The 26,008-nt window shown below is 45.5% G+C and overlaps 1 protein-coding gene across 6 annotated transcripts; it reads left to right on the top strand.

Annotated features, from left to right (window-relative positions):
- The first annotated feature begins 653 nt into the window (after positions 1-653).
- Positions 654-20,146, top strand: LOC117020412 (HLA class II histocompatibility antigen, DM alpha chain). 6 transcript variants are annotated; one of them, XM_033102876.1, is made up of 10 exons: positions 674-924; positions 2,170-2,454; positions 3,341-3,619; positions 3,863-3,991; positions 15,305-15,367; positions 15,965-16,246; positions 17,471-17,755; positions 19,131-19,247; positions 19,408-19,443; positions 19,783-20,146. In XM_033102876.1, exons 1-10 carry the CDS (start codon positions 837-839, stop codon positions 19,797-19,799), a joined length of 1,581 nt encoding a protein of 526 aa, XP_032958767.1. In that variant the 5' UTR covers positions 674-836; the 3' UTR covers positions 19,800-20,146. The 6 variants fall into 6 exon arrangements, with proteins under 6 accessions (XP_032958771.1, XP_032958767.1, XP_032958770.1 ...); XM_033102875.1 differs by having other exon boundaries at positions 755-924; positions 19,780-20,146; XM_033102877.1 differs by lacking the exons at positions 674-924; positions 2,170-2,454; positions 3,341-3,619; positions 3,863-3,991 and adding an exon at positions 13,315-13,485 and having other exon boundaries at positions 19,780-20,146.
- The last annotated feature ends 5,862 nt before the right edge of the window (positions 20,147-26,008 follow it).

Here is a 26,008-nt window from a genome sequence, read left to right as displayed (position 1 = left end):
GTGAGCAGTCTCCACGACATTCACATCCAACTTCACAGGGGTCTCCAAAGGAAGGGTCTCTGAATCCCTTTAATTTTTACACATTTGCCTGTCCCCTGACTTAGAATGCTTTTTTCTTCCCTCATGTTCTGCTGGTCAAATTGTTTTTCCTTCAAGAATCTTAGAAGACTCCCTGATTATGTCTCACCTATTCGTTCATTTTTATAGACTTACTACTTCCAAAACACTTGGCATATTCTTATTTGAATACATTACATTGTTGTGTATTTATTCATTGACCCCTCCCCCACTAGACTTTAAGCTCTTTGAAGACAGGAATATGCCTTATTCGTCTTTGTGTTTCTAGTACTGGGCCCAATACTTAGCAGTTAATAAATTTTCACAATGTTTCTGTAGAAAGAATTATAGTTAAGGAGAGTGTCTCTCTGAGAAAGAGGAGGAGTCTGAAGAGCCCAGTGAACAGGCGCTTCCCCACTGCAGCCTTCTGGCACTGGGTGGCGCAGCTCTGAAGAGCCTGTGGGTTAGATTACAGGCTGAGGCTGATGACCTGATATTATAGAGGGATCCCCACCAGGAGGCAGACATTCCTCCACATCTACCCAGACCAGTTACACACCCCACTGTGGCCTGGTCAAGGAGCCTTCTTCAGGAGGTTGCTCGCCCCAGGCCTCTCTCCCCAGCGACTGATGATGTTAAACCCTTCACTTCTATGATTGGCTGAGCCGGAAAAGGCAAGGGCGCTATTGGAAGTGAACTGGCAGAACGTGATCTGGGAGGGAGTTTGGGGACCTGGGTCAGCTGGTTGGTAGCTTCTGGCCCACTGTGTGGGTGAAACGATGGATCATGAGAAGAGTCCGGGAGCTGCGCTACTGCGGCTGCTACACCTTCTGTGGCTGCTGCCCCTCTCCTGGACCGCCCTTCAAGGTATGACAGCACCTCCCCTTTACTTCCATTGTGAGGGACAGGAGCCTAGGGAGCCAACTCAGCCTGAGAAGAGCCCTGTGCTTTTAAGTGGTGGGAAGTACTGTGGGATAGTGGAAACTAACCGAATTGGGGAAAGGAGCTACTATGAATGGACAGCAAACGATGTCAGAGGTGCTTTATATGTGTCCTTTAAGAATCTCTTGAAGCAGAGATTAGTACATCCATTTTACAGATGAAGAAAAGAAGACTTAGAGTTTTAGTAATTTGTGCAGGTTCACATGGTTGGAAAGTGGTAGAGCTGGGATTTGAACAAAGCAAATGCTATTTCTACTGTTCTACTCAAGAGTCCACTCTGCACTGTCATCAACTCAACTTGTGATTCTTGAAAAGTCTCTTATCTTCATTGGTCCTTAATTGCCTTCTCTGAAAAGGTTGGGGCAGAATGGAAGAATAATCTGGAAGAACCCTCTTATTCTAAATTTCTATTATTCTAGGTATGACATATTGGGTGGAAGGTTACCTACTGGTTGGGGGAGTCCTGCCTGAAGTTTCAAGGAATAGGGATTATTTCTTGCAGCTATGGGGTCACTTCCCCCAGTCCTCTCAAGGGCTGGAAAGTTGAAGGGGGGGGGGAAAGTTTTTAGAGAGGCCTGATGCCAATGAAACGCCTGAAAAGAAGCCCGGAGACTGGTTTTTCAGTTTACCATGTGTGTCTAGGCGTAGGAGGGAACACTGTCATCTATAGCTTGGGAGCCGTGACCATTCCTTTGCTCTCCGTTCTAATACTGGGGAACCCATCCAGGCCCTTTGCAAGTCAATATGGCAGCTTCTATGAAGGAGACAAAGGTCTCCGCTGTGGGAGGATGCAGCCCTGTGCCAGGATACATGGCTCGGTGAGCAAAGTGCCAGCTAGATTTCAGCCTCCAACTACCTCCTTGGCTGGATGCCTTTGTGTAGTGCACAAACACACAACCAACACTGTGGCTCTGAATCTGTCACTTTAGACAGTGGACCGTTTTTAGTTTTTAAAACTTTAGACAGTTGGCCTCTTCATGGGCAGAGGTAGTTTGGAGAGATAATGTAATTTCTTTTTCACCCCACTGGGTGGGAGAGCCCAAATAACAGACACTAGCGGGGGTTATGCCCCATCCCACCCCTCTCTTTGCAGCAGGCCTGGCTGTGTTCTAAGCTAAAGAGGAAGACAAGGCTCCCACCTTCCTGAACCCCACCCTGTCTCCTTTGCAGTTCCTACTTCAGGATGGCGGAATGATCTGCAAAACCACACATTCCAGCACACGATGTTCTGTCAGAATGGGACTCCCAGTGTGGGACTTTCTGAGACCTATGACGGGGACCAGCTTTTCTCCTTCGACTTTTCCCGGAACACTCGAGTACCTCGCCTGCCTGAATTTGCAGACTGGGCGCAGAAGTCTGGAGATAATTCTACCATTCTCTTTGACGAACGATTCTGCCAAGACATGATGCAGAAAATAGGCCCAAGATTTGAAGGGCAAATCCCAGTGTCTAGAGGTCAGGGGTTTTTGGGGGGTGGGGGCAGGGGGCTACATTCTTAACCTCATTAATCTATACAATGAATTATTCCCCTTCACACCAGCTCTGCACCCTCTGGTGCCTCTTGGTTCTCCACTAGGACCTTTAGTTTTCTACCAGCCATGGGCTGCACTCTGTTTTTGTTGTAAGACAGAAGACAAATGCCTAGATGTATAATAGAGGCATTCAAAGCTACCGTGTTTCCCTGAAAATGAAACCTAGCCGGATAATCAGCTCTAATGTGTCTTTTGGAGCAAAAATTAATATAAGATACGGTCTTATTTTACTATAATATAAGACTGGGTCTATAATATAATATAATATAATATAATATAATATATAATATAATACTGGGTCTTATATTAATTTTTGCTCCAAAAGACGCATTAGAGCTGATTGTCCGGCTAGGTCTTATTTTCAGGGAAACACGGTATTTATTGAACTTGATGAATTCAGCAGGGAGCAATTAACACGCACTGAATACTAGTGCTTGTGTTACAGTACTATGCTTATGCTCAGCAAGATAGAATAGGGGAATGGGAGCATCTGGTGATATACCTGTGTTTTAATGAGAAGACAATGTGTGGTTAGATGCCGTCCTGATGTCTGGACAAGAAGTGTTGCAGGAAGTCGGGATGGATAGGTCCAGAGTGGCCTGGATCTGGCTCTGCCTCTTGGTGCAGCTCTGGTTCTTGCCTGGAAGAAGATCCCTTCAGAGCCCCAGCACCTCCCTCATCTCTCCTTTCAAAGCCCGTCCGCACTGACTCTGTCTCTGCCCATCTGTCTGTATGCCACGTCCCCTCCAAATACTGGGGTACCATCTAAACTAGTCCTTTCTTTTCCTCATTCCTCAATCCCCCACTAGGCTTTCCTGTCGTTGAGGTGTTCACGCTGAAGCCCCTGGAGTTCGGCAAGCCCAACACGCTGGTCTGTTTTGTCAGTAATCTCTTCCCGCCCACGTTGACAGTGAACTGGCAGCATCATTCCACCCCTGTGGAAGGAGTCAGGCCCACTTTTGTCTCAGCCGTTGATGGACTCAGCTTCCAGGCCTTTTCTTACTTAAACTTCACACCGTCACATTCTGACCTTTATTCCTGCATCGTGACTCATGAAATTGACAGCTACACAGCAATTGCCTACTGGGGTGAGACCCTTCTCCCTGGAAGCCTGGTTCATTTGGGGACAAAAAGGGATAGACCTATGGGAAGGCCTTCTTTCTCTACTTGGACCTTGTTTAGTCCATTCTGAGCTTGTTTAGTCACTCTGAGCCAACCTCAATCTTCCATGCCTCAGTTTCTCCCTTGTCAGCCCAGACACCCACATCATTCCCTTGGGCGGGGCCCTCCCCAGCCAGGCTCCAGGCAGACCTGCTCCCCTTTTTCTCCAGTGCCCCAGAACGCGCTGCCCTCAGATCTTCTGGAAAACGTGCTGTGTGGCGTGGCCTTCGGCCTGGGGGTGCTGGGCATCCTTGCTGGCTCAGTCCTCATCATCTACTTCCGGAGGCCTTGCTCAGGTGGTATGTTGGGGCATCTGGAGGGGCTGGCTGGCGGCAGCGGTGCGGCGGCGCGTGCGTGGGCGTGCCAGGATTACTCTGTGGCATGGGGAGGTCCCTGAGTGGGGAGGCCTGTATGGGGCACCGTGGGGCATCCTCCTTATTGGGGTCCCAGTTACACACAGTGACGGGTCACAGGAATGGCTTGAGTGGGAGAGGTGATGTGGGGAGCTGTAGGGTGCTTGCAGATGATTTGGGGACAAGGAGAGATCAGCTTCTGCAGGGTGTGCTGCAGGTACGGAGGGGCTTTGGGGAGGAGTGGGATCCTCCTGATAGCTTTCCTCCGTCCTTTGTCCTCAGACTGATTCTTCCTGACCAGAGTCTGATGCCAGCAACTTCGGCCATCCTAGCAGGGTAGCAGGGGGTGCTCAGCTTTCTTACATCCTGCCCAGGATCGCTCCTACCCAGAGCAGAAGGCCTAGGGACGGCCCCAGGGTGTGTGTGTGTGTGTATGTACAGGATTCTCGGCTGGGGGCTCTGCTGTCCTCAGGCTTGCATCCAGGGGAACCCAGAGTGGTCTACCTATCATGACATATCCCTTCCCACTTCAAGGTAATAAATCACATTACTTCACATCAGTGTGGCTTCTTTTTTAACTCATGATATTTATTTCTGGATATCTCAACTTGAGTGGGTTGTCATTTCAAATTCAACATGCCTTAACCTGAACACAGCTTGCCCTCATCAGGGAGGGAAATGGGAAAACCCCAACTCCTCCGCTGCCTCCTGTCCCCTGGTTCAGCACCACACAGTGTCTTTTACTCCTATGGGTTTATGCAAAATATGTGAGAAATGAAGGCAGGGCTCCTTTCTGATAATCTCCCAAAATGGTGAAGGGAGCTGCTTGTGGGAGTTTTTTGCATTTTACTGTTTGTGAAAATATTTATACATAGCATAGGCTGCCTTGAGAAATATATAACCCCCTGCAAACTTCACCCGGGGAAACAGGAGCTCAGGAATGGGAAAAATAAGCCGTCAGATGTTATTCTGATTTCACCATATCGGTTCTGTGAAACAGTTTAAGCAAACTCCTGAAGTGAAGTTTGAGCAGCCTGGAAGGGCCCAGAAGTCACGTGTCCTCCCAAACGGTCTTTCTTTGGCTTGAGTGGATCGTCGCAGGAGAACTGATGGTGCTGTCCTGGGTGGATAGTGGGGGCAGGGGGCATGTGACTACTGGGGGTAAATTACTTTGCATGTGCTTTGCTTCTTGCTTTAGGGTCTGGGAGTTACTTTGGAGGAGAGGGTGGCATTAAGGTTAAGAGTGAATTTATTTTGGTAATAGTAAGGGAGACTCATTGTACTAGAATCTAAGGGAAAATATCCAGTTCTTTCCAGGAGTTGGTACTTCTCTGAACCATCTCATTTCTGAGAGCAGCGTGTGTACTGGTGTGTGTATGGGCTATGGAACCAGGCTGCTGGGAATTCAACTGTGACTGTTAAATTTTAGCTGTGTGCCCTTGGACAAGTTACTTAACCTCTCTGTGCCTTATCATTTTCTATAAAAAGATGCTGATCACAATAGTGCCTACCTTAATAGGGTTGTTGTTTAAACTTAAATAAGTTAGTATCTATAGAATGCTTAGAACAGTGTTTGGCACACAGAGAATGTGCTCAATAACTTAGCAAGGATTTCATGGGAACTTAGCAGCCTCATTGACTTCTTCCTCTTTTCTGAAACCTACTTTGAATCTGCCCTCAACTACTGTTTTTTCTCCCTTTGAGATGTTTTTCTTTCTCTCTTCACTTTACCATTCTATATCTGTATATTATTGCTTTCTACTTCTTCCTGATTTCTCTCTCTCTATTTTCCAACTTACCCAGGAATTCCCGCCAGTCAAGCCTTACGGCTGTTTTTGTTATGCTGTGTGACCTTAGACAAATCACATCCGCTCTCTGGGACTCAAATTCCTCATCTGTACAATGATGGGCTTAGGTTAGCTGCACTCTGATCAAGCATTCTATTAGACAATCACTTAGAATACACGAGAAGCAGTCAAGATCCTCTTTACTCTGGTGTCCCCCTTCTAATAACAAATATTACCCACTCTTCCCAGCGGGAGTTCTGTTCTGCAATGAATGTTTCCACCCACTTCCTTGACAATATCATGTCTGTCTTCACTTTAGGGCATTTGCCCAGGCTTTTCCCTCTCACCAGAATACCTTCTTTATTCTGCTCCATTTGTTCCCCTCTTTTTTTTTTCTTCTGTATTTTTAAAGGTTTTTTATTAAAATATAGCTAACATACAAAATTATATTAGTTTCAGGTATACATCATAGTTATTCAACAGTACCCACCTAACACAATACAGAGTTATTACCACATTACTGATTAGATTCCCTATGCTAAAGGAGTGATCACCATGATAAGTCCAGCAACCATCCGACGCTGTGCCACACTATTGATCTTTACCCTCCTTTTAGATTTTTTCAATTAGAGTTGGCATTCAATATTATTTTATATTAGTTTCAAGTGTACAGCCTACTGGTTAGAGATTTATATAGTTTAGGAAGTGATACCCCTGACAGTACCCACCTGGCACTATACATAGTTATTACCATACAATTGATTATATTCCCTATATTTTACATTCCTGTGACTATTTTGTAACTACTAGTTTGTATTTCTTAATCCCTTCACCTTTTCCCCCTGTCTCCAACCCCCCTCTCATCTATCACCCCAATAGATCTAGTACCTATCGGGACTATACATAGTTATTACAATATCATTGACTATATTCCTTATGCTTTACTCTACATTCCCATGACTACTGTGTAAGTAACAATTTGTACTTCTTAATCCCTTCCCCTTTTCACTCACCCCTAACCACCCTCCCAATCTGGCAACCATCAAAATGTTCTCTATATATGAGTTTGTTCCTGTTTCATTTGTTTGTTTATTTTGTTGTTTTAGATTCCACTCATAAGTGAAATCATATGACATTTGTTTTTCACTGTCTGACTTACTACAGTCAGGACAATACCCTCTAGGTCAATCCATGTTGTTGCATACCGCAAGATTTCCTTCTTTTTTATGGCTGAGTAATATTCCATTGTATATATGTACCACCTCTTCTTTATCCATTCATCCATTCAAGGACACACACCCAGGTTGCCTCCACATCTTGGCTTATGTAAATAATGCTTCAATGAACATGTGGATGAGCACATCCCCTTGAAGTAGCATTTTGGGTTTGTTCAGATAAATATCCAGATATGGGATTACTAGGTCTTACTTTGTTTCTTGTTATAGCTTTTGTTTTAAAGTCTATTTTGTCTAGCATAAGTATTGCTACCCCAGGTTTTTCTTTGTTTGTTTGTTTCCATTTTCATGGAATATCTTTTTCCATTCCTTTACTTTCAGTCTGTGTATGTCTTTCCACCTGAAGTGAGTCTCTTGGAGGCAACATATGTAAAGATCTTGCTTTCTTACTCATTCAGCCCCACTATCTTTTGATTGGACCATTTAATCCATTTCCATTGAAAGTAATTGTTGATAAGTATGTAGTTTTTGCCATTTTATTATTCACATTTTTTACTTTTTTTTCATCTTAAAGAAGTCCCTCTAAGATTCCTTATAATACTGGTTTGGTGGTGATGAACTCCTGTAACTTTTTCTTGTCTGGGAAGCTCTTTATCTGTCTTTCAATTCTAAATGATAGCTTTGCTGAGTAAAGTAGTGTTAGTCATAGATCCTTGCTTTTCATCACTTTGAATATTCCCTTCTTGCCTGCAAAGTTTCTGCTGAGACATCATCTACAGTCTTATGGGCGTGCCTTGTAGGTAACTGCTTTTTCTGCTTTTAAGATTCTCTCTTTGTCTTTAACTTTTGGCATTTTAATTATGATGTGTCTTGTTGTGGGCCTCTTTGGGTTCATCTTGTTTGGGACTCTCTGTGCTCCCTGGGCTTGTATGTCCATTCCCTTCACCAGGTCAGGGAAGTTTTCTGTCATTATTTCTTCAAATAGGTTTTCAATTCCTTGCTTTCTCTCTTCTCCTTCTGGTACCCCCATAATGTGAATGTTGGTATGCTTGATGCCCCTTAAACTCTCCTCAATTTTTTGGATTCTTTTTTCTTTTTGCTGTTCAGGTTGGGTGTTTTCTTCTGCCTTATTTTCTACATCACTTGTTCGTTCGATCCTCTATTTCATCTAATCTACTATTGATTCCCTGTAATGTATTCTTCATTTCTGAACTGGTTCTGTTTCATGTTTTCTATCTCCATTTTTATGTCTCCTATCTCTTTGTTGAAATTCTCCCTGAGATCCTTGAGCATCCTTATTACCAGTGTTTGAAACTGTGCATCTGGTAGATTGCTTGTCTCCATTTTTAGTTCTTTTTCTGAAGCTTTGTTATGTTCTTTATTTGGGAGATGTTTCTTTGTCTCTCCATTTTGGCTGCCTCTCTGTATTTGTTTCTGTGTATTAGGTAAGGCTGCTATGTCTTCTGGTCTCAGTAGAGTGGCCTTATGTAGTAGGTGTGCTGTGGGACTCAGTTGTGCAGTCTTCCTGGTCACCTGAGCCACGCACTCCAGGAGTATCCCTTATGTGCGTTGTGTGTGCCCTCCTCTTGTAGTTGAGCCTTAGTTGCTATTTGCACTTCAGTGGGAGGGATTGACCCTCAGGCTCATTGGTTGTGAGGACTGGCCATGACTACAGTGGAGGAGCTGTGGTGCAGGGGCTGATCCTAAAGAGCAGGATCTGCCTCATCAAGGCTCTGGTGCCTGCCCAATCCGCCCCTTGGGTGTGTCTTTCTTGGAGGTACCTGGGTGATGCTCCAGAATGTTTTGAAGCAAGCCACTGGAGATGCCAGCCCCAGGACCGCCTTGGAGGGGATCCACTGCAGGTCAAGTTCAGCCATAGCCTGTGCTCCACCCGGGGCCACCCACAGGAGCCACAAAGCAATCTGCAGATGGCTGCTGCCTGTGCTGTGCTCAGAAGCACCTTGAGCGGCCAAGCTGAGAACCAAGGCTGGCTGTCACTAGCTGTCACTAGTGCTGAGCTTCGGGCTGCTTAGCCAGAGGTATAGGACATGCTCAAGCCAGATGCTGCTTGTCTGGGTTCCACAAAACTTTGAGAGACTCTAGGAAAGTCTGCAGCATGAGCTAAGGCAGGTTGTTTGTATAAAAAAGCCAGTGAAAGCGGCATTGTTGTGCCTGAAAGGTGTGCGGAGAGGGGTCTCGAATCACGAGGGTGTGGTGAATGAATGGTGGAGATTTAGATATGGCGGCCGCCTGTGACTGCACACTGGGGAGGGGAGGGCTGAACAAAGAAACAATGGCCTCAAACAGTTCCTCCTTCCAGGAGAAAGCTGCTACTTCAGCCCCCGTCCCAGACAACTCAGTTCCCCACCATATGTCCCTGCCGCCTTTCTAGCTGCTGCCCAGCACTGGAGCTCAGAGTAAGTCCTTGCACGGTCCCTTTAAGAGAAGCGGCTGGGACTCCAGCCACCCTCAGTCTCTCTCAGCCACAATCTCCGCTGGTTTTCACAACCAGAAATTATGGGGACTTCTCTCCCTGGCACTGGAACCCTGAGTTAGAGTGGGGCTGGGACCTCTCACTTCTCCAGGGGTGGGAGGACCTCCACAGCCAAGATATCTCTCCTGGTTTTTAATGGTCACATGCGGGTGCAAGACCAGTCCATTCCACGTCTCTGCCCCTCCTACCAGTCTCGAGATGGCTTCTTCTGCATGTCCTTAGTTGTAGGGCTTCGGTTCAGCAAGATTTTAGACGCTCTCAATTACAGTTGTTTTGTAGTTTAGTTGTAATTTTGATGTGCCCACGAGGGAAGGTAAGCACAGCGTTTACCTACTGCACCATCTTGACTGGAACTTGGAAACATCGGTTTGGCAACCCTTGCACAAAAGAAAAGTCAGACATTCTTTGGATTTGATTCAGATGATGAAAGTAAGTCATCTATCTTTTTAGTAGATATATCCAACTCAGAAGTAGCCTCAGAGGACTTTTGAGCATTCCCGGGGGCCGGGCCAGATGGCATGGAGGAAACCTGCTTGTTCCCGTCTTAAACCAAGACTATAGATTCAACACTATAGATTCCTCAAAACCTCTTCCATGAACCTATCCCTAATCCTGCAGCCCTAATTAGTCTTTACTGAACTCTTCTAAGACTTAGCACACAAGTCTTAGAGGCTCTCAACCCAGAATTTACTCTCCAGGACATCCTGCCTTGTTTCGTATGTTAATTATTTTTACCCCACTAGTTTGTAATTTCTATAATTCAGGGATCACAGTTTACACCCCTACCGACATAGCAAAGTAGTTCTCATGTTCATTTACCATCACTAAAACTTGAAATCATTTGACTTTCAAATATTGGCAATATGGTCGGTGTAAAGTAGTATCTCATTTTAATTTGCCTTTCCCGCATTGCTCATGAGGCTGGGCATCTTTTCACAGGGGTCTCTCTCTGTGAATTGCTGATTCATAGCTTTTGTCTGTTTTAAAAATTGAATTTTCTTGTCTTTTTCTTGTAAATTCGTGAGGATTTCTAATATATTCTATATACTAATCTTATTCCAGGATAAGTATTTCAAATGCCTTCTTCCAGTTTGCTGCTCATCAGTTAAATTTGTTCCTTCCCTGAGTAGAATTATTTCATTTTGACCGTCAAAACTCTTGTGGTTTGTGCTTTCATGATCTTATGAAATTCTTTCCGCCTGCAAGGCAGTAAAGTTACAATTTTTGCTAGAATGTCAAGGGATAAGGTAATACTCCATTTTGTCAGTAAGGCTACTTTAAAAGTTTTTGACCAATTTTAACATATAAAATTTTAAGGATATAGAAGTTATGGGGAAATAGTCAAATAGTCAAACTACCTTTATTTAGCTACCAACTCACTAATGTAAAAGTCACAGTAATATATTACTATGGGCATGTTGCTGCTTCTACATTCACATTCCATAAAAACAATTTTATTGTAATTCTCATGGATTTGTTAATTGAGATCATTTTAGGATAATGCAATGTCTCCAAACAGCTTTGAGAGAGGGGCCTTAATTTGAAAAGAAAAAAACCCTAAGGACTTATATATAAGGTAGTCCCCTCTTTTCTGATAAATAATTTTGGGTAAAAAGCTTTTCCTTATATTAATCTGGCCATGTATGATATTCTTGCTGTTCTATTGTATGATATACTATGCTTTTCTATTAATATTATTGTTTTCTTTTCATATTTAGATCTTTATTAATCTGGAATTTTTCTATGTGGTGTAAGGGTACAACTGTTTTCCTCCAAATAGTAAATCAATCTTAATACCATTTACCAAATATTCCATTTATTTCCAGGGACTTTATACCAAGTTCCCCTCGATGCATGGGTTTGTCTCTGGATTATTCAATTCCATTGGTTTGTAAGTTCATACTGTTTTAATTATGGCCTTTTAATGTCTTCATATTTGGTAGGGCTCAATTTCATTGCTTCTTTACCACCTCACCTCCCCCCAGAAAAACTCAGTTTGCTTTTCTTTATCAAAATTTTCTAAGAAACTCGTGGATTTTATTTCCATATACACTTTAGAATCAGCTTGTCAAATTCTCCCCAAATCCTGCTATGATTTGGTTGGGACATCATTTTGGTTAGAGATATGGGGGGCAATTGACTTTTTCGTTATGTAGGATGCCCCATCCATGAAAATTATGCCTCTTCACTTCTTGAGGTATTCATTTATGTAATTTAGTAAAGTTTTCTTTTTTCTCATAAAGTTCTTACTCTTTTATTTTAATTTCTAAATATATTATGGTTTTTATTACTATTATAAATGGTTGGCAATTTTCAATGATTTTTTAAAATAAATAATTAGGAATATAGGACTTAGAATCACAAATCTGAGTTAAAGTTATGGTTTTTTACTTAGTATTTGGGTAAATCTGGGCAATTCCCTCTGCCTCCATTTTCTCATGATGAAGATGGAAGATAATAACATTCTTCAAGAGAGTGGCAGCTGATCAGGTAAAATATCCTCTAGTAGTTCAAGTAATTGGGCTGCAGGATAGAAGGATGATGAACAGGTGACAGCAACGTACCCCAGAAGTCGGGGGTCTAGCGTAGTGAATCCTGATAGAGAATAGAGAGTGGGAGGAGAGGGGGGAGGTCGGCAGGGGAGGTTGGACGGAGTGGCGAGTGATGTAATCCTGGCAGGGTGCAGGCGTGTGTGGTTTTGAAGAGATATGGAAGGAAGTCAGAAATGTGGTCTCATGCTACTGGTTTTAGATTACAAATGATTGACGGGTTGAGCAATTTTTGAGTTTATAAAGGGGAAGCATGAGTTAAAACCATCTGTCCAGAAAAGTAACCTGAGAACTTGTTGGGAGCGACGTTAGGAAGTACCTAGAAGAGGTTTATTATTATGGCCATACTCTCAGGAAAAGCATGAGACCCCATTTGTGACTTCCTTCTGTGTGCAGTACCAGTGATGTTATCGTAGTTCATTTTTGTTTTAGCTGGCTCAGGCTCCTGGTAGACCTCCCACAGCGCCTCACAGTATCGCCAAGCTCATGGAGCTGTATGCCAGGTCTGCGATACCAATCGCCTTCTTCTTCTCTGACATGAATCCAGCCCAGTAATGAAGGCTCCAGGCTCCCTCCACGGACAGGACCCCCTGTCCACCATGCACACAATGACTTCTCTTTTCTGTTTTAAGTCCACTGGCCTTTTTGCCGACTCACTTGAACATAAATTCTTTTCTTTAGAGATGTTTATTCTCACTCCCCAACTGACCTGTAAGTGAATGACAAATGACATGGGGCAGAGTCCATATCTCCTAGCTCTGGGTATCCCGTTAGTGCTTTGCACATAAACACGGTGGTCAGTCCACTTCTGGCATATGGTGGTCGGCCCAGGAGAGACAGTGGGAGCCGGAGGACTCACTCTTTGGGCCCTTGCATAGTGGCAGTGAAATTGGAACAGCATGTGGGAAGCTGGCTGGTGCTCTCTAACTTCTTCAGTCCTAGTCTACGTAAATAATTATCATATCACCAACAATGGACAGGGCAGTTGAAATATTCTTTTGGGTTCCCTGGAGGTGGGGGAAAGAGCTATGTCTGTACAAAAAAAAAAAAAAAAAAAAAAAAAAAAAAAAAAAAAGAAAAAAAAAAAAAAAAGAAAAAAAAGAAGTCGGGTTAAGAGGAAGAGAGAAGGGAAGAAACCGCTTGGCCAAGCACAGGTCTCAGGTTTTTTCTGTCCGGCTTTATTCTAAAAATCACCCTCAGTCTTCTCATTAATGGAGAAGTGAAATCTACATTTCCTGCCCCTGCCTTACTGAAGGTTTCACATCTCCTTTGGCTGCCAGAGCAGAGACCTAGGCACGAGAGGGAACTCCACTCAGCCTCAGCATGCTGGCGGAGGGCCACACCTGTGCGGGCACAGGACCTCACACTGGGCATGCCTGTGCCAGGGCAGGCTTTGTAAACCTTGGAAAGGATCCCAAGACCTACATCCTGCAAGGTTAGTCTCCCTCCCACCTAGGGGTGGAGGAGGGTGTAAGGGGAAAGTGTGTGTGTGTAGGAGGATTCAGTTTGAAACTGTTGAAAGAGAAAGTGAAAGGTTCTAAGAGCAGAAGGAATTCTGAGAACAGGAAAGATAAGCCTTGGGTGGATGGGTGGCTCTTCCCTTTCTCCCGTGCTCAGTGGAAGCCACCACCAGCTCCCTTTATGTGGGTCCTCTCAGTCCCAGGAGGTAGCGAGTGTTTGGGCACGCCTCAGCGTGTGTGTGTGTGTGTGTGTGTGTGTGTGTGTGTGTGTGTGCGCCGCTAGCCCAGGGGTGTTTATCTTTGGACCTGTTTTCAAAACTGTAAAATAAGGACAATTAACAGGCCTTTTAAGATTAAATGAGACAGCCTTTAAAGGGCATACCCAGCGTAGGATCTGTCACAAAGTAGAAATTTAACAAATTTTGGACTCCTCACCCCCTTTTCTGCCTATTCTAACCCACGTGATGCCCATTTCAACCCACCTGATGGTCCATTGGAGGAATCCGAGTATAGACCAATCTTATAACCGCGGTGGGGTTGAGAGTGCGGGCGGCTGGGAAACAGGGGCATAGCTTCAGTTAAGCTCAATTATACAAAACACGTCTTTTGTTCCTGATAGTCATCTTTGTATTTACTTTTGGTGCATGTGCGTCCTTCCCCCCGCCCCCTTCCATTTTTCTTCATAAAGATCAGAAATTTCTTAGGGTCAGGGACTGTGGGTGAGGACACATAAGTGTGGAGATAAGGGGCTCCCTCCTAATCCTTTCTTTTAACTCTGTCTTTTCCAGGGGAGAGAAGTAGGGAAGCTTTACTATCTTATTGTTCTAGAGGCTTCATATTATAGGGAGCTGCCCTCGGTCAGATGGGACCAATGGGGGAAACACACAGGGGAGTTTCAAGTTTGGGGGAGACAGGTGAGGTTTGGGCACTGACCCATCACCGGCTATTTAGCAAGGGGTTTAAGTGGAGTTACCCTGCGGTCTGACCTGTCATGGTTCAGGCTCCAGAAAGCAGAAAGGAGGAAATGAAGGTCCACTGGCTGGAACAAAAGAAGTGCCGGAGGCCCAGGGAGGGATTTGCAGGCCTGTGTCCCTGCCCTCTAAGGTGGAACTGCTTTCCTTATTCTGCTGTCTTGCTTTGAGCCAGAGAGAACCCTGCAGTCTCCCTGCGCCTCCTTCCTTCTCAGCAGCCCCGCCTCTGCCACCTGCCCCAGAAGGCCCTGTGTCCTCTGTCTTCTGGGTGACTGGGCAGACCTAGGGTTATGGAATATCTTCCTAAGAAACCTCCTTTTCAGGAACAAATGAGGTTATCTAGGCCCAATCTTTGGGAAGGACAGTGAAGGAAACAGTTAAATCAGCGGGCAGTCCGCATCCTGGGAATACTGGGAGTATTATCTCCACTGACCCAGGGAAATCTACCTACAGACTGGTTGTTCTACAAGAAAGAGTGAAGAAAGAGACCAGTGGCTTAGAGCCTAGGACAGGAAGACATTTACCTAGTAACTGATGACGCTCGGCTGAGGCACTCAGTGATTTGTCTATGCTTGCCCCGGCTGCCCAGCCAATCGGACAACCCTCAGTTTGGGACGCGGCTTACATGGGCCGGTAGGAACAAGTTTAGTCTCTAGGGGCTGGGTAGCTCCACATCACTCGTTTAGTCAAGATACCCGGGCAATACCATATTCTGCTCAGGGTCTGGAGAGCATCTACCCAGGCTGGGGTTTCTGGGGCAGGTGAGGACACGAGGCCCCTGGAAGAGCTGGTCCAGGGGACCGAATTCCCTGCTTCTCTCCAGAGCAGATCATGACCACACTCCTGCGGCTGCTGCTGGGCCTCAGCCTGGGCTGTACCGGAGCAGGTAAGGACATTTCTTCCTGGGACTTCCTTTGCTCTGCTCCTATTGTAGGCTGAGAACGTTCAGTTTTGTTACTGGATTTGGACACCCCAGACTGTGATATACTCTGACAGCACTTATACTGTGCCTTTGTAGCAATTTTAATAGTAATGAAGCTGTGTGATTATTTGTGTAATATGGATCTCCTGCTGGAATGCAGGCCAGGACGTCTGCCTTGTTTGCTGCCCTCCCAGCTCCTAGCACAGTGCCTGGTACATAGTGACTGCCTCACCAGTATATGTGGAGTGAATAGTTACTAATATATCCAGCACGAAACAAGGCTGACTCTTTCCCTTGACCCCCATTCGCACTCAATAATGTGCCATATTAAAGATCTTGTCCTGGGTAAATCGTTGTGTTTAAACACGTAAATAATCTTGGGCCACCTTCCATAAAACAAGATCTAACAATATCTCGCTACTGCCAGGTAGTCTGTTAATTGGGGCTCTCAGGGACCCCAGTACATGAGCTGGGTTAGCAGATGCTGCCCGAGGTGGGAATCTGTGCCCCAGGGTGTAGCTGAGCCTGGCCTCTGAACTGCCCTCTCTCTGGCTCCTGCAGGGGGCTTTGTGGCCCATGTGGAAAGCACCTGTCTGTTGGATGACAATGGGACTGCACGGGATTTCACCTATTGCATCTCCTTCAACAAAGATTTGCTGACCTGCTGGGATCCAAACGAGCACCAAATGGCCCCTTGTGAATTTGGGGCCCTGCATGGCTTGGCCACCTCCCTGTCAATTTACCTCAACACCCACAGAGTCCTGATCCAGCGTTTATCTCAGGGGCTCCAGGACTGTACCACACACACACAGCCCTTCTGGGGATCACTGACCCACAGGACACGTAAGCAGGGAGGGATGAGGGGCTGAGAGGAAGCACAGGAAGAGAAGAGAGGCCAGGGAGAATTCCTTAGCAGGCAAGGGGGTTGAGATTTGGGCAGAAAAGAAGCAGAAAATGCATGGACCTGGATGTAGAAAGAGGGTGGGTTGACCCCAAGGGGAAACAAGGTGGTTGGAGGGGGTGGAGCAGGAATAAAGAGGAGGAGGGGATGTGTGAGGCAGAGAGGAGCCCTTGCGGGGAGGGTCCTCCTAGGCAGGGCATGTTTCCTCCTAGGCAGGGTGCAGATCACAGGTCAACCAGGGCTGTGTCAGAATCACCAGAATGGTGTTGCCCAAATACGCATGCCTTTTTATCCCGGGTTCTGATATTCTAGGTCTGGGATGGGCCTAGACATAGGAATATTTGGAGAGCCTCTGATGTATATGCTCCCTCACCCTTACTGCTTGTATTGAGAATGCCTTGAGATTGGTAGAGGAAAGCTTGAAGGTCTCCACAGGACAAAGTAGTGTGTCCTGAGATGTGATTTCTGAACCCCTTTCTCTGAATTGCCTGGGGAAGGTGCTTGTTACAAACACAAGCCCTTCAGATCCATTAAATGAAAATATCTGGGTATGCAGGCTAGGGAATCTGCATTTTAACACAATTTCTTGGATTTTTATTTAAGATTTTCTTTGAAAAGCAAAGACAGAGGCAAGCAAGAGGGTCACCTAGGAGAATAAACTAGTAAAAAATGGCAGTGTTAACAATCTCATTAATTTGGACTACGCTAATCCAAATTTAAGAGAGCCCTGAGTTAAGCTTGTTTCCTTAAACTATCTGAGGAAAAAAAGCTTTATTTAGCAAATTAATTTGTTAACAAGATTTGAGGACAGAAGTCTTTCTACCTTTACATAAACCCCAACTTGCAACTCCAGACAACTGTTAGCTTATGTGCTTGAAATAAATACAGTGATTCCTGAAACAGCTTGCAGTTCAGACTCGGCTTCTGCTTATTTTGATCAAACACAATTTTGGAGGAGAAAAGAAAGGAAGGGGCAGTGAAGGAATGGGAGAAAAGGAGGAGCGAAGCAGGAGTAAATTCTAATTCCCTATTTTCAAAGGGATGTGTGGTGGCATCGGGCGGGGGTGGGGAAGGGAAGTTGGCACAATCCATGAAGAATTGAAGTAGGAAAGAAGTCAGGTTGGAGGAGAAGCCCTCCTTTGTGACCACATTTTCCTCCTATGCAGGGCCACCATCTGTGCAAGTAGCCAAAACCACGCCTTTTAACACGAGGGAGCCCGTGATGCTGGCCTGCTACGTGTGGGGCTTCTATCCGGCGGACGTGACCATCACGTGGTGGAAGAATGGGCAGCTTGTCCTTCCTCATAGCAGTGCCCAAAAGATTGCCCAGCCCAATGGAGACTGGACGTACCAGACCCTCTCCCATTTAGCCACCAACCCCTCCTTCTGGGATACCTACACCTGTGTGGTGGAGCACGTTGGGGCTGCAGAGCCCATCCGTCAGGACTGGAGTAAGGGCATGGCAGGCCGGAGGATGGGGGCCAAAGCAGGACCATTGCAAGCGGGTGGTGGAAAAGAACAGCAGTATTTTGGCAAAGGGAGTGAGATGTGGAGAGGCCCGTGGTATATGGGAGAGAGGGAGATGATGAGAAAGAGAAGTGGGTCTGAAGGAATGGATGGACGGTTTGTGACGGGAGATGGGGCAATGGGATACAGGAACGGAAAGTTCTCTGGTGTCTCTGTTGCCATGGTAGTGTGGGTGATGTGGTGTGCTTGTCTGAGGGCTGGAGGGAAGCAGGACTGTGCTGAAAAGAGGATGTGCATTTCAGAACCCCAAATTGTGATGCAATATTCCAGGATCCCCAGATTTCAGCTATTCTGTTGTCAGCTCAGGAATGGGAATTAGAGAAGTAAAGAAGGTTGCAGAAAAAAAAGGACTCTTTCTTGGTGTGGGGGCAATACTGAATGTGGGCTGCTCTATCAGGGAGGAGAAGCCATAGCTGCTAGACACTTTGCTTGCATGCTCAGGGCTAGTGAACAAGGAAGCAGTCACCAGGATTAGAAGGAGTTAAAGGAACTGAGAGAAGTGCACACAGATTTGGGGATTTTGGGGAAAGAGAAGAAGAAGAAAGGAGGAAGAGGAAGGGTGTCTGAAAAGGGCCAGTGAACAGAATCCCAGACTGGCTGCTGAGACCAAACTTCCCCCTGTGGGGAGTGTGGTGTCTGGCTGGGCAGCTGAGCAGGACATGAGGAGCGGAGAGTGGAACCCGCAGGCTCACCTGAGCTTTCCTGGGAAAGTCTGCTTCACACCCTCACAGGCGGTTTCCTGTGGTGGTGGAATGTTCATTTTAGCATGGGAAAGGGATCCAGGTGGGACAGGAGTTAGAGTAGGACCAGCTCTGGAAAGGGGCGCGGGGGGGGGGGCGGGTGCTGTGAAGGGGATGGAGACAGGTTCTGGAAGGACACATGGGAAATCTGGATGTGGACAGGTAGGAGACACATTAAGACGCATAAGACACATAGCTCATGGAATAGAACCACTGGACGTTAGAAAAGATGCTTTAATAGAAAAGTGCTCAGATAGAGCAAGTAAGGGAGCAAACATTGTCACCATGGAATCCTTGTATTTTGGGTGAAGGAAGAAAGTAGGGTCCCTTGAGAGGTCCTGCTGTATTAAGAGGCAGGCGCTAACTCTAGGGAGAGTGGTCCCTCGGGGTTACTCTAGGAGTAGAGATTCACAGGATGGGGGTTTTGAGGAGGGGTTGGTGTGAGCTAGACGCTTGGGGTTGGCATTAAGCACCTTTGCATCTGCTGGGTGGAGGTCGCAATAAAGTTATTCTGGGAGTGAGCGACAGAGCTTGGTTTAGTACGTTTGTGTTTTTGCAGCACCGGGGCTGTCCCGGCAGCAGATAGTGAAGGTTTCTGTGGCTGCGGTGACTCTGGTCCTTGGCTTCATCATCCTCTCCCTCGGGTTTCTCAGCTGTCAGAGAGCTGGCTCCTCTGGTGAGTGACCCCCTGAGCTCCCAGCGCCACTCTCACTCCCAGTCTCTGCTCACGTTCTGTTTGTGATTGGTTTTCCCAATGCTACCCCATTTGCTGTGAATAATGCCAGCTACTTTTATCCACAAAGACTGTTCTCTAATCAAATATTTTCCTCTTCTAGGCTATACTTCCCTCCCTGGGGCCAATTATCCAGAAGGTAACATCTGTGTTGGTCTGTTTGCCTGCTGGTGCTTTGGAAGGGGTGAGGTTGGAGGGGGTCAGCATTGGGTGCAGCTGATCGTGCTTATAGTAGGGGTGAGCTACCCCGGATCTAGCCAAGACCACGTTTAAGCTGCCGTTGTTGGGATTAGGAGCAGGAAAGAGGAGAGCCTACCCTTCTCTTCTAACCAGTGGAGTGTCTATGGGGAGGAGGCTGAAGGTGGCTCCAGAATTTTCAGTGTCACTGTATTAAAGGCTCTGGCATGATGGTTATAGAGACAAATGATGGGGTAAGGGGGTTTGAAGGCTTATTATGTTCTTTTTATTTCTTCAGCAGGTCGGCACATTTCCTAGAGGCAGGATTCTACAACTTCCACGCCGAGTGAGAAAGAGGTTTATACTTGCAGTGATACTGCAGTGCCCCTCCAACATTCTCAAAGCCTCCCGATTTTTCTGGATCTTATGATTTCTCCACCCAGTTCTTTGAATTTCCTAGTACCCCTCCCCCTCCATGTAAACCTTAGCAACTTGGGGGAACTCATTGCTGGGAATATTTTGTAACCAAGTTATTGTCCGAGGCTTATTTCTGGGGTGAACATAATCTGGGGAGGGAAGTTAAAGGCCCTTCTGGGGGCCCCACGTGCCACAGAGGGTGCTGAGTCGCTGTGATCATCTCTGAGGAATAAACTCTGGTGGAAGTATTGCTTTCCCATGCTTTTTCCTGAGGCGCTAGGGAAGCCCTACGGGCAGAGTTAGGGGCTGGGGTTGATTCTCTCCGACTGCAGTGGAGGAGTCAGTGCCTCCTCCCATTTTCCCATCTAGACATGACAGAAATTGGGTTTATTATTATTATTATTTATAATTCATAAGAAGAAATTAAACTGTGGTGGGATGGAGCGGCAGAGTAAAGCAGAGGAAGGGAGTAATTATTTTCCTTACCTCATCAGGGGTCTTGTGAGTTCTTACTTGTAAATGGCTAACAACATTGTGGGGTAGTCCGCGAGCCAACCATAGTGACATGAGCTGTTTGTTGTCAGTTACTCAGCTTTGGGGCCAGGCATTGTACCAGGCGCTTCACATGCATGACTTTATTTGGTCCTTATCCCCGTCCTGACACAGAGCCTCAGGTAGTCAGGATTCAGGGGGCAGAGCTTACCTTCAGGTCTGAGTTTCTGGGTGGTTATTTCTTCCATACCCGAGTGGGGAATGGAACCTAGTTTGACTGCATATCATGACCTGGGCACTGGGCTAAGAGCTGTGTATTTGTATCTCACAATAACACTATACGAAACAGATTGTCTCCATGTCACAGACGAAGAAAGTGAATTTCAGAGAGGTTAAATCACTTGTCTAAGGTCAAAGGACAAATTCTTTGTAGGGTGTTTGTCTACCTGAGCTGGAAGCGACTGCTTTTTTCTGAGGACCCTCGTGCTGGTGAGCACACCACTGGTTAGAGCCACCCGTCCAGTCCCTTCTACCCAAAGCCCAAGGGGCATCCACTGTTGGAGTCTAGATTTCAAACTAAAAGCGAGGTGCTGTTTGTTTCCGGTGAAAGGCGACACCTGCTGGACACAGAAAGCTGGGCGATGGAACTGTTTTTGGAATTAGAATGGGATACTGGACTTGAGGCAAAGAAAAGAAACCAGAAATGTAGACAAGTACTGGGGGAGCGCTTAGCTTAACAAGGATTGTGGAGGGAGGACAAGGGGTTAGGAGGCATGTTTGTGTGGGGGTAGCTATGCAGGAACACATACCATCGGAGTCTGATGAGCTGGGGGAGGGGGCAGAAGACTGTGGAATCTTCCTGTGAGCTGCTATCTATGGCTGTGGGTGGGTGGGTGGGAGGCGTGGTCATGGGGGCTAGAACCCTTCATCCTTGGACCGTTTCTATGCTGATGGGGGCCTAGATAAGAGTGGGGGTAGCACTGTTCATACAGACTTGATGTCCAAAGTAGGTGCTCAGTGTTTGTTCAATAAATGAACTGCTCTCCGCATCCATGATTTCGCCAGAAGGATTCTTGTGATCAGGACATCTCTTCTGGAAGGAGTTTACTGAAGAAATCAATGGGAGGGGAAAGTGCTCATGAATTCAAAATGGTTATTCCCTGAGCAAGGCCAAATAAGGGAGGAAGAGAAAGAGTGCTGTGTGTTGTGCTGGTCGGTAAATGTAGGCTGAGAAATTACTCTCTCTACGTTTTATCAGTTTTATGTTTCATTTTTAAAGTTTCTATGTACCATTTAATTAGCTTGTGCATCATGTAAATCATCTTCCACCTCTGCTTGACTGTGTGTTTTCTTTCATAACTTCCTGTTTGAAGTCTTGTCATGTCTAATTTTCCTTTTTCCATTCACTGTTCTTGTTTGTTTGAGAAAACAAATTCCATTTGAAATTCTAGTCTAGTCCGGGGGTGGGGCTTTGGGTCTTGTCTGACTGGCCAGTTGTGAAGAAGAAGCTGCACATCCAAAGGTCTGGGTCTGGTCACACCAAAGGGAATCGGAGTGAGAGGACCCCCAGAGGAAGGAAGGAGAGAGTCAGCTAATTGGACAGTTTGCAGTTTCCCTCCGGAGAGTCCCATGCAGGCTTTTCTCTGTCCTCACATTGTAGGTTTTTGTTTTATAGGGAAGGTTGTTCCCATCCAGTGAGGGAGCAGGAAAAAGTGCCATGTAGGTCTCCTGGGATCCAGGAAGCCAGCTTACCATAGGGAGAAAAGGGAGGATACACACGGGAGGGAATGGTGCCTGGAAGGAAGGAGACCGGTAATGGCGGGCCAGCTCCACGACCCTGAGAGGAGAGGGGGATGGTAAACAATGAAATGCCAAGAAGGGGAGAGAGAGAGAAAGAGTTGGACTTTGGGTTATGGGTTACATCTAACCCAAGTGGCACAACGAATGGTTCTCTGCCTTCAATGTCTTGTTGTTTTAAAAGCTGAGCTTGGAACTGGAATTGACTCTAAAGTCCATCTAGTGCAACTCTCCACCCACAAGGAACTGGCTCTGTGTCCACCAGAGCACACACAACGCAGGGAATCCCTTCAATCCTTGGTGCAGATACCAGCACTTTAGAGAAATGTGTTGACGTCAAGTTTGAGGCTCTTCTTTTGACCGTTAAAGACAATAGGAACAAAGCCCAAACATGCAACGGGCGTGTATATGCTCAGCGTTGTTTCCTGAGGAGCGCGCGCCTGTCTTCAGTACTCATGCACAGTCACGTGAAAGGAACGGACAAGGATTGGTATTTAACATCAATATCTATTGAGGAAAATTATATTTAGCCCATCTTCTCAAGTAATTGTTTCCAAAGCAAAATTGGGGAAATCAGATGATAAATGGGGGTGGGGGGGTCTAACATCACCCTCACTTTGGTTTTGGATGGAATGCCTGCCATTCCCAAGAGCCCTCAAAATGCCATGAACCAGGGTATGGGGGACTCTTCTTTGGTGCTTCCCGCCACGCCTTGTACGAACCAGTCCCCGGGGGCTGCAGGGAGTGGAGAGGCCCCAAACCCACAGAGTCTGCTCCCAGACTGGGACTAACTGGCTTTCCCAACCCTTCCTCTCCCACCCTTCCATTGCATACGAGGTTTCCAAGAGCCCTTGGCCAGACTGGTCTGGGGCAGGGAATGAAGAAATAAATGGCTTTCATTGCATCAGGGCTGCAGCAGAAAACATATGGCACACTCAGAATAGGATAGTTCAAGGGGAGTCTATATACAAGGAAGTATTTACAGAGAAGTGGGTGAAGGATAGTCCAGTGACCTGGAGCTAACAGCAGCTGAGGTGTCACTACCCCAAGGCCTGAAGAGGCAAGGGACTGGAGCTGTTATCAGACACAGGAGGAGGGCAAGACCTACAGAGTTGCCACCTTGCCAGCACAGTGCCCTTCAGTCAAGGGACACAGCCAGCCCGAGGTGGCCTCACAGGGAGGGAGCCAAGGGAACAAAAACCTTGACCTCACTCTGTCCTCCCTCTGCTCTTGGGGCAGGGCGGAAAGCAGGAGGAAGCCAGAGAGCTCGGGAGCCTGTGAAGTCATAGGGTCAGCACCTGGGGCAGTCACCAGGGTGAAGTGTGGCTCCGGAAGGACAGATGGAGGATAGTTGGCACATTCACAATATGAAGGAAAGAAGCCAAGGTGGAGGGAAAAAGATACAAAACGTGGGCGTCCGTTAGCCTTGGACAGGGACAAGCCCTCAGTAGCAAGAGAAGAGTAAGTTGTAGTTTCCTTCTGAGGGACCTAGGATAATATGCATTTCTAGTTCTCATCTCCACTTCGAAGGTTTGTGTAACTCTGTGGATCTTTAGTTTTCAACACATATTTTACAGTAAATTTATTGAGTTCCTCAAAATTAAACTTCAATTTTTTTTATTTTTTTTATTTATTTTTTTTATTAATTTATTGGGGTGACAATTGTTAGTAAAATTACATAGATTTCAGGTGTACAGTTCTGTATCACATCATCTATATCTCACATTGTGTGTTCACCACCCAGAGTCAGTTCTCCTTCCATCACCATATATTTGATCCCCCTTACCCTCATCTCCCACCCCCCACCCCCCTTACCCTCTGGTAACTACTAAACTATTGTCTGTGTCTATGAGGTTTTTTGTTTTGTTTACTTAGACGTTTATCATCTATATCCCTCACACTGTGGACCCCCCTTTCCCCATCCACTATCTCTCTGACATCGCACCGAGCCATCCCATTTCCACTATCTCCACCCACAATGCGGTACTCTGCCTCTTGTAAATGTATACATACCTATATATACATACATATATATATATATATATACATATATATATATATATATATAATATTATAGTTGGCATTCATTATTGTTCAGCTTCAGGTGTACAGTGCAGTGATCAGGCATCTACATCTTCCCTGAGGTGGTCTCCCAAATGGGACACATGTCCATCGGATACCCTACAAAATCTTTACAACATTATTGATTACGTTCCCCAGATTAATTTTCAAAACCCCGTGGCCATCTTGTGGTTACTGATTGTTTTCTAATCCCCTCACCTTCCCCCTTACCCCCACCCATCCCCCGCCCATCTAGCAACCCTCAGTTTTTCCTCTTTGTCTCCAACAGTTTGTCTCCAAAACTGTTTCTAATTAGTTCATTCACTTACTCTTTTCTTTAGATTCCGCAAATAAGTGAGATCATATGGTACTTATCTTTCTCTGTCTGACTTATTTCACTTAACATAATGTTCTCTAGGTCCATCCATGTTGTTGCAAATGGTAAGATTTCTTTCTTCTTTATGGCTGCGTAATACTCCATTGTATAAATGTACCACAGTTTCTTAATCCAGTCATCTACCGATGGGCATTTTGGTTGTTTCCATGTCTTGGCTATTGTGTATAGTGCTGCAATAAACATAGGAGTGCATAAAGATTTTTGAATTGGAGTTTTGGATTTCTCCAGATAGATACCTAGGAGTGGAATCACTGGATCATAGGATAGTTCCATTTTCAGAATTTTGAGATACCTCCATACTGTTTTCCATAGTGGCTGCACCAATCTGCAATCCCACCAACAGTGCACAAGCGTTCCCTTTTCTCCACATCCGTGCCAGCACTTGTTGTTTGTTGATTTATTGATGATAGCCATTTTGACTGGGGTGAGGTGGTATCTCATTGTGGTTTTTATTTGCATTTCTCTGATGGTTAGTGAGGTTGAGCATTTCTTCATATGTCTGTTTGCCATCTGTATGTCCTTTTTAGAAAAATGTCTCTTCAAGTCCTCTGCCCATTTTTTAATTGGGTCGTTTGTTTTTTGGAGTTGAGTTGAGTGAGTTTTTTATACATTTGTGATATTAATCCCTTATCAGATATATCATTGGCAAATATCTTTTCCCATTCAGTAGGATCCCTTTTTGTTTTATTGATGGTTTCCTTTGCTGTGAAAAAACTTTTTAGTTTGATGTAATCCCATATGTTTATTTTTTCTCTTACTTACCTCGCGCGAGGGGATATATCAGTAAAAATCTTACTCCGGGTAATGCCTGTGAAGTTTCTTCCTATATTTTCTTCTAGGTATTTTATGGTTTCAGATCTTACATTTAAGTCTTTAAGCCATTTTGAATTTATTTTTGTATATGGTGTAAGGAGGTGGTCTGGCTTCATTTTTTTCAATGTGTCTGTCCAGGTTTCCCAGCACCATTTATTGAATAGACTGTCTTTACCCCACCCTACATTCTTGCTTCCATTGTTGTAGATTAAATGGCCACATAGGCATGGATTTATTTCTGAACTCTCTATTCTGTTCCATTGATCTATGTGTCTGTTTTTATGCCAGTAGCATGCTGTTTTGATTACTGTAGCCTTGTAGTATAATTTGAAGTCAGGTATTGTTATACCTCCCACTTTGTTCTTATTTCTTAAGATTGCTGAGGCTATTCGGGGTCTTTTATAGTCCCATATAAATTTTAGGATTATATGTTCTATTTCTGTGAAAAACGTCGTTGGTAGTTTGATAGGAATTGCGTTGAATATGTATATTGCCTTAGGCAGTATGGACATTTTAACTATATTAATTCTTCCTATCCATGAACATGATC

This window comes from Rhinolophus ferrumequinum, chromosome 3, assembly GCF_004115265.2.
Source record: "Rhinolophus ferrumequinum isolate MPI-CBG mRhiFer1 chromosome 3, mRhiFer1_v1.p, whole genome shotgun sequence".
Classification (NCBI taxonomy): Eukaryota; Metazoa; Chordata; class Mammalia; order Chiroptera; family Rhinolophidae; genus Rhinolophus; species Rhinolophus ferrumequinum.
The sequence above is the reverse complement of the archived record's forward strand: the minus strand, read 5'-3'. Positions and strand labels throughout refer to the sequence as shown.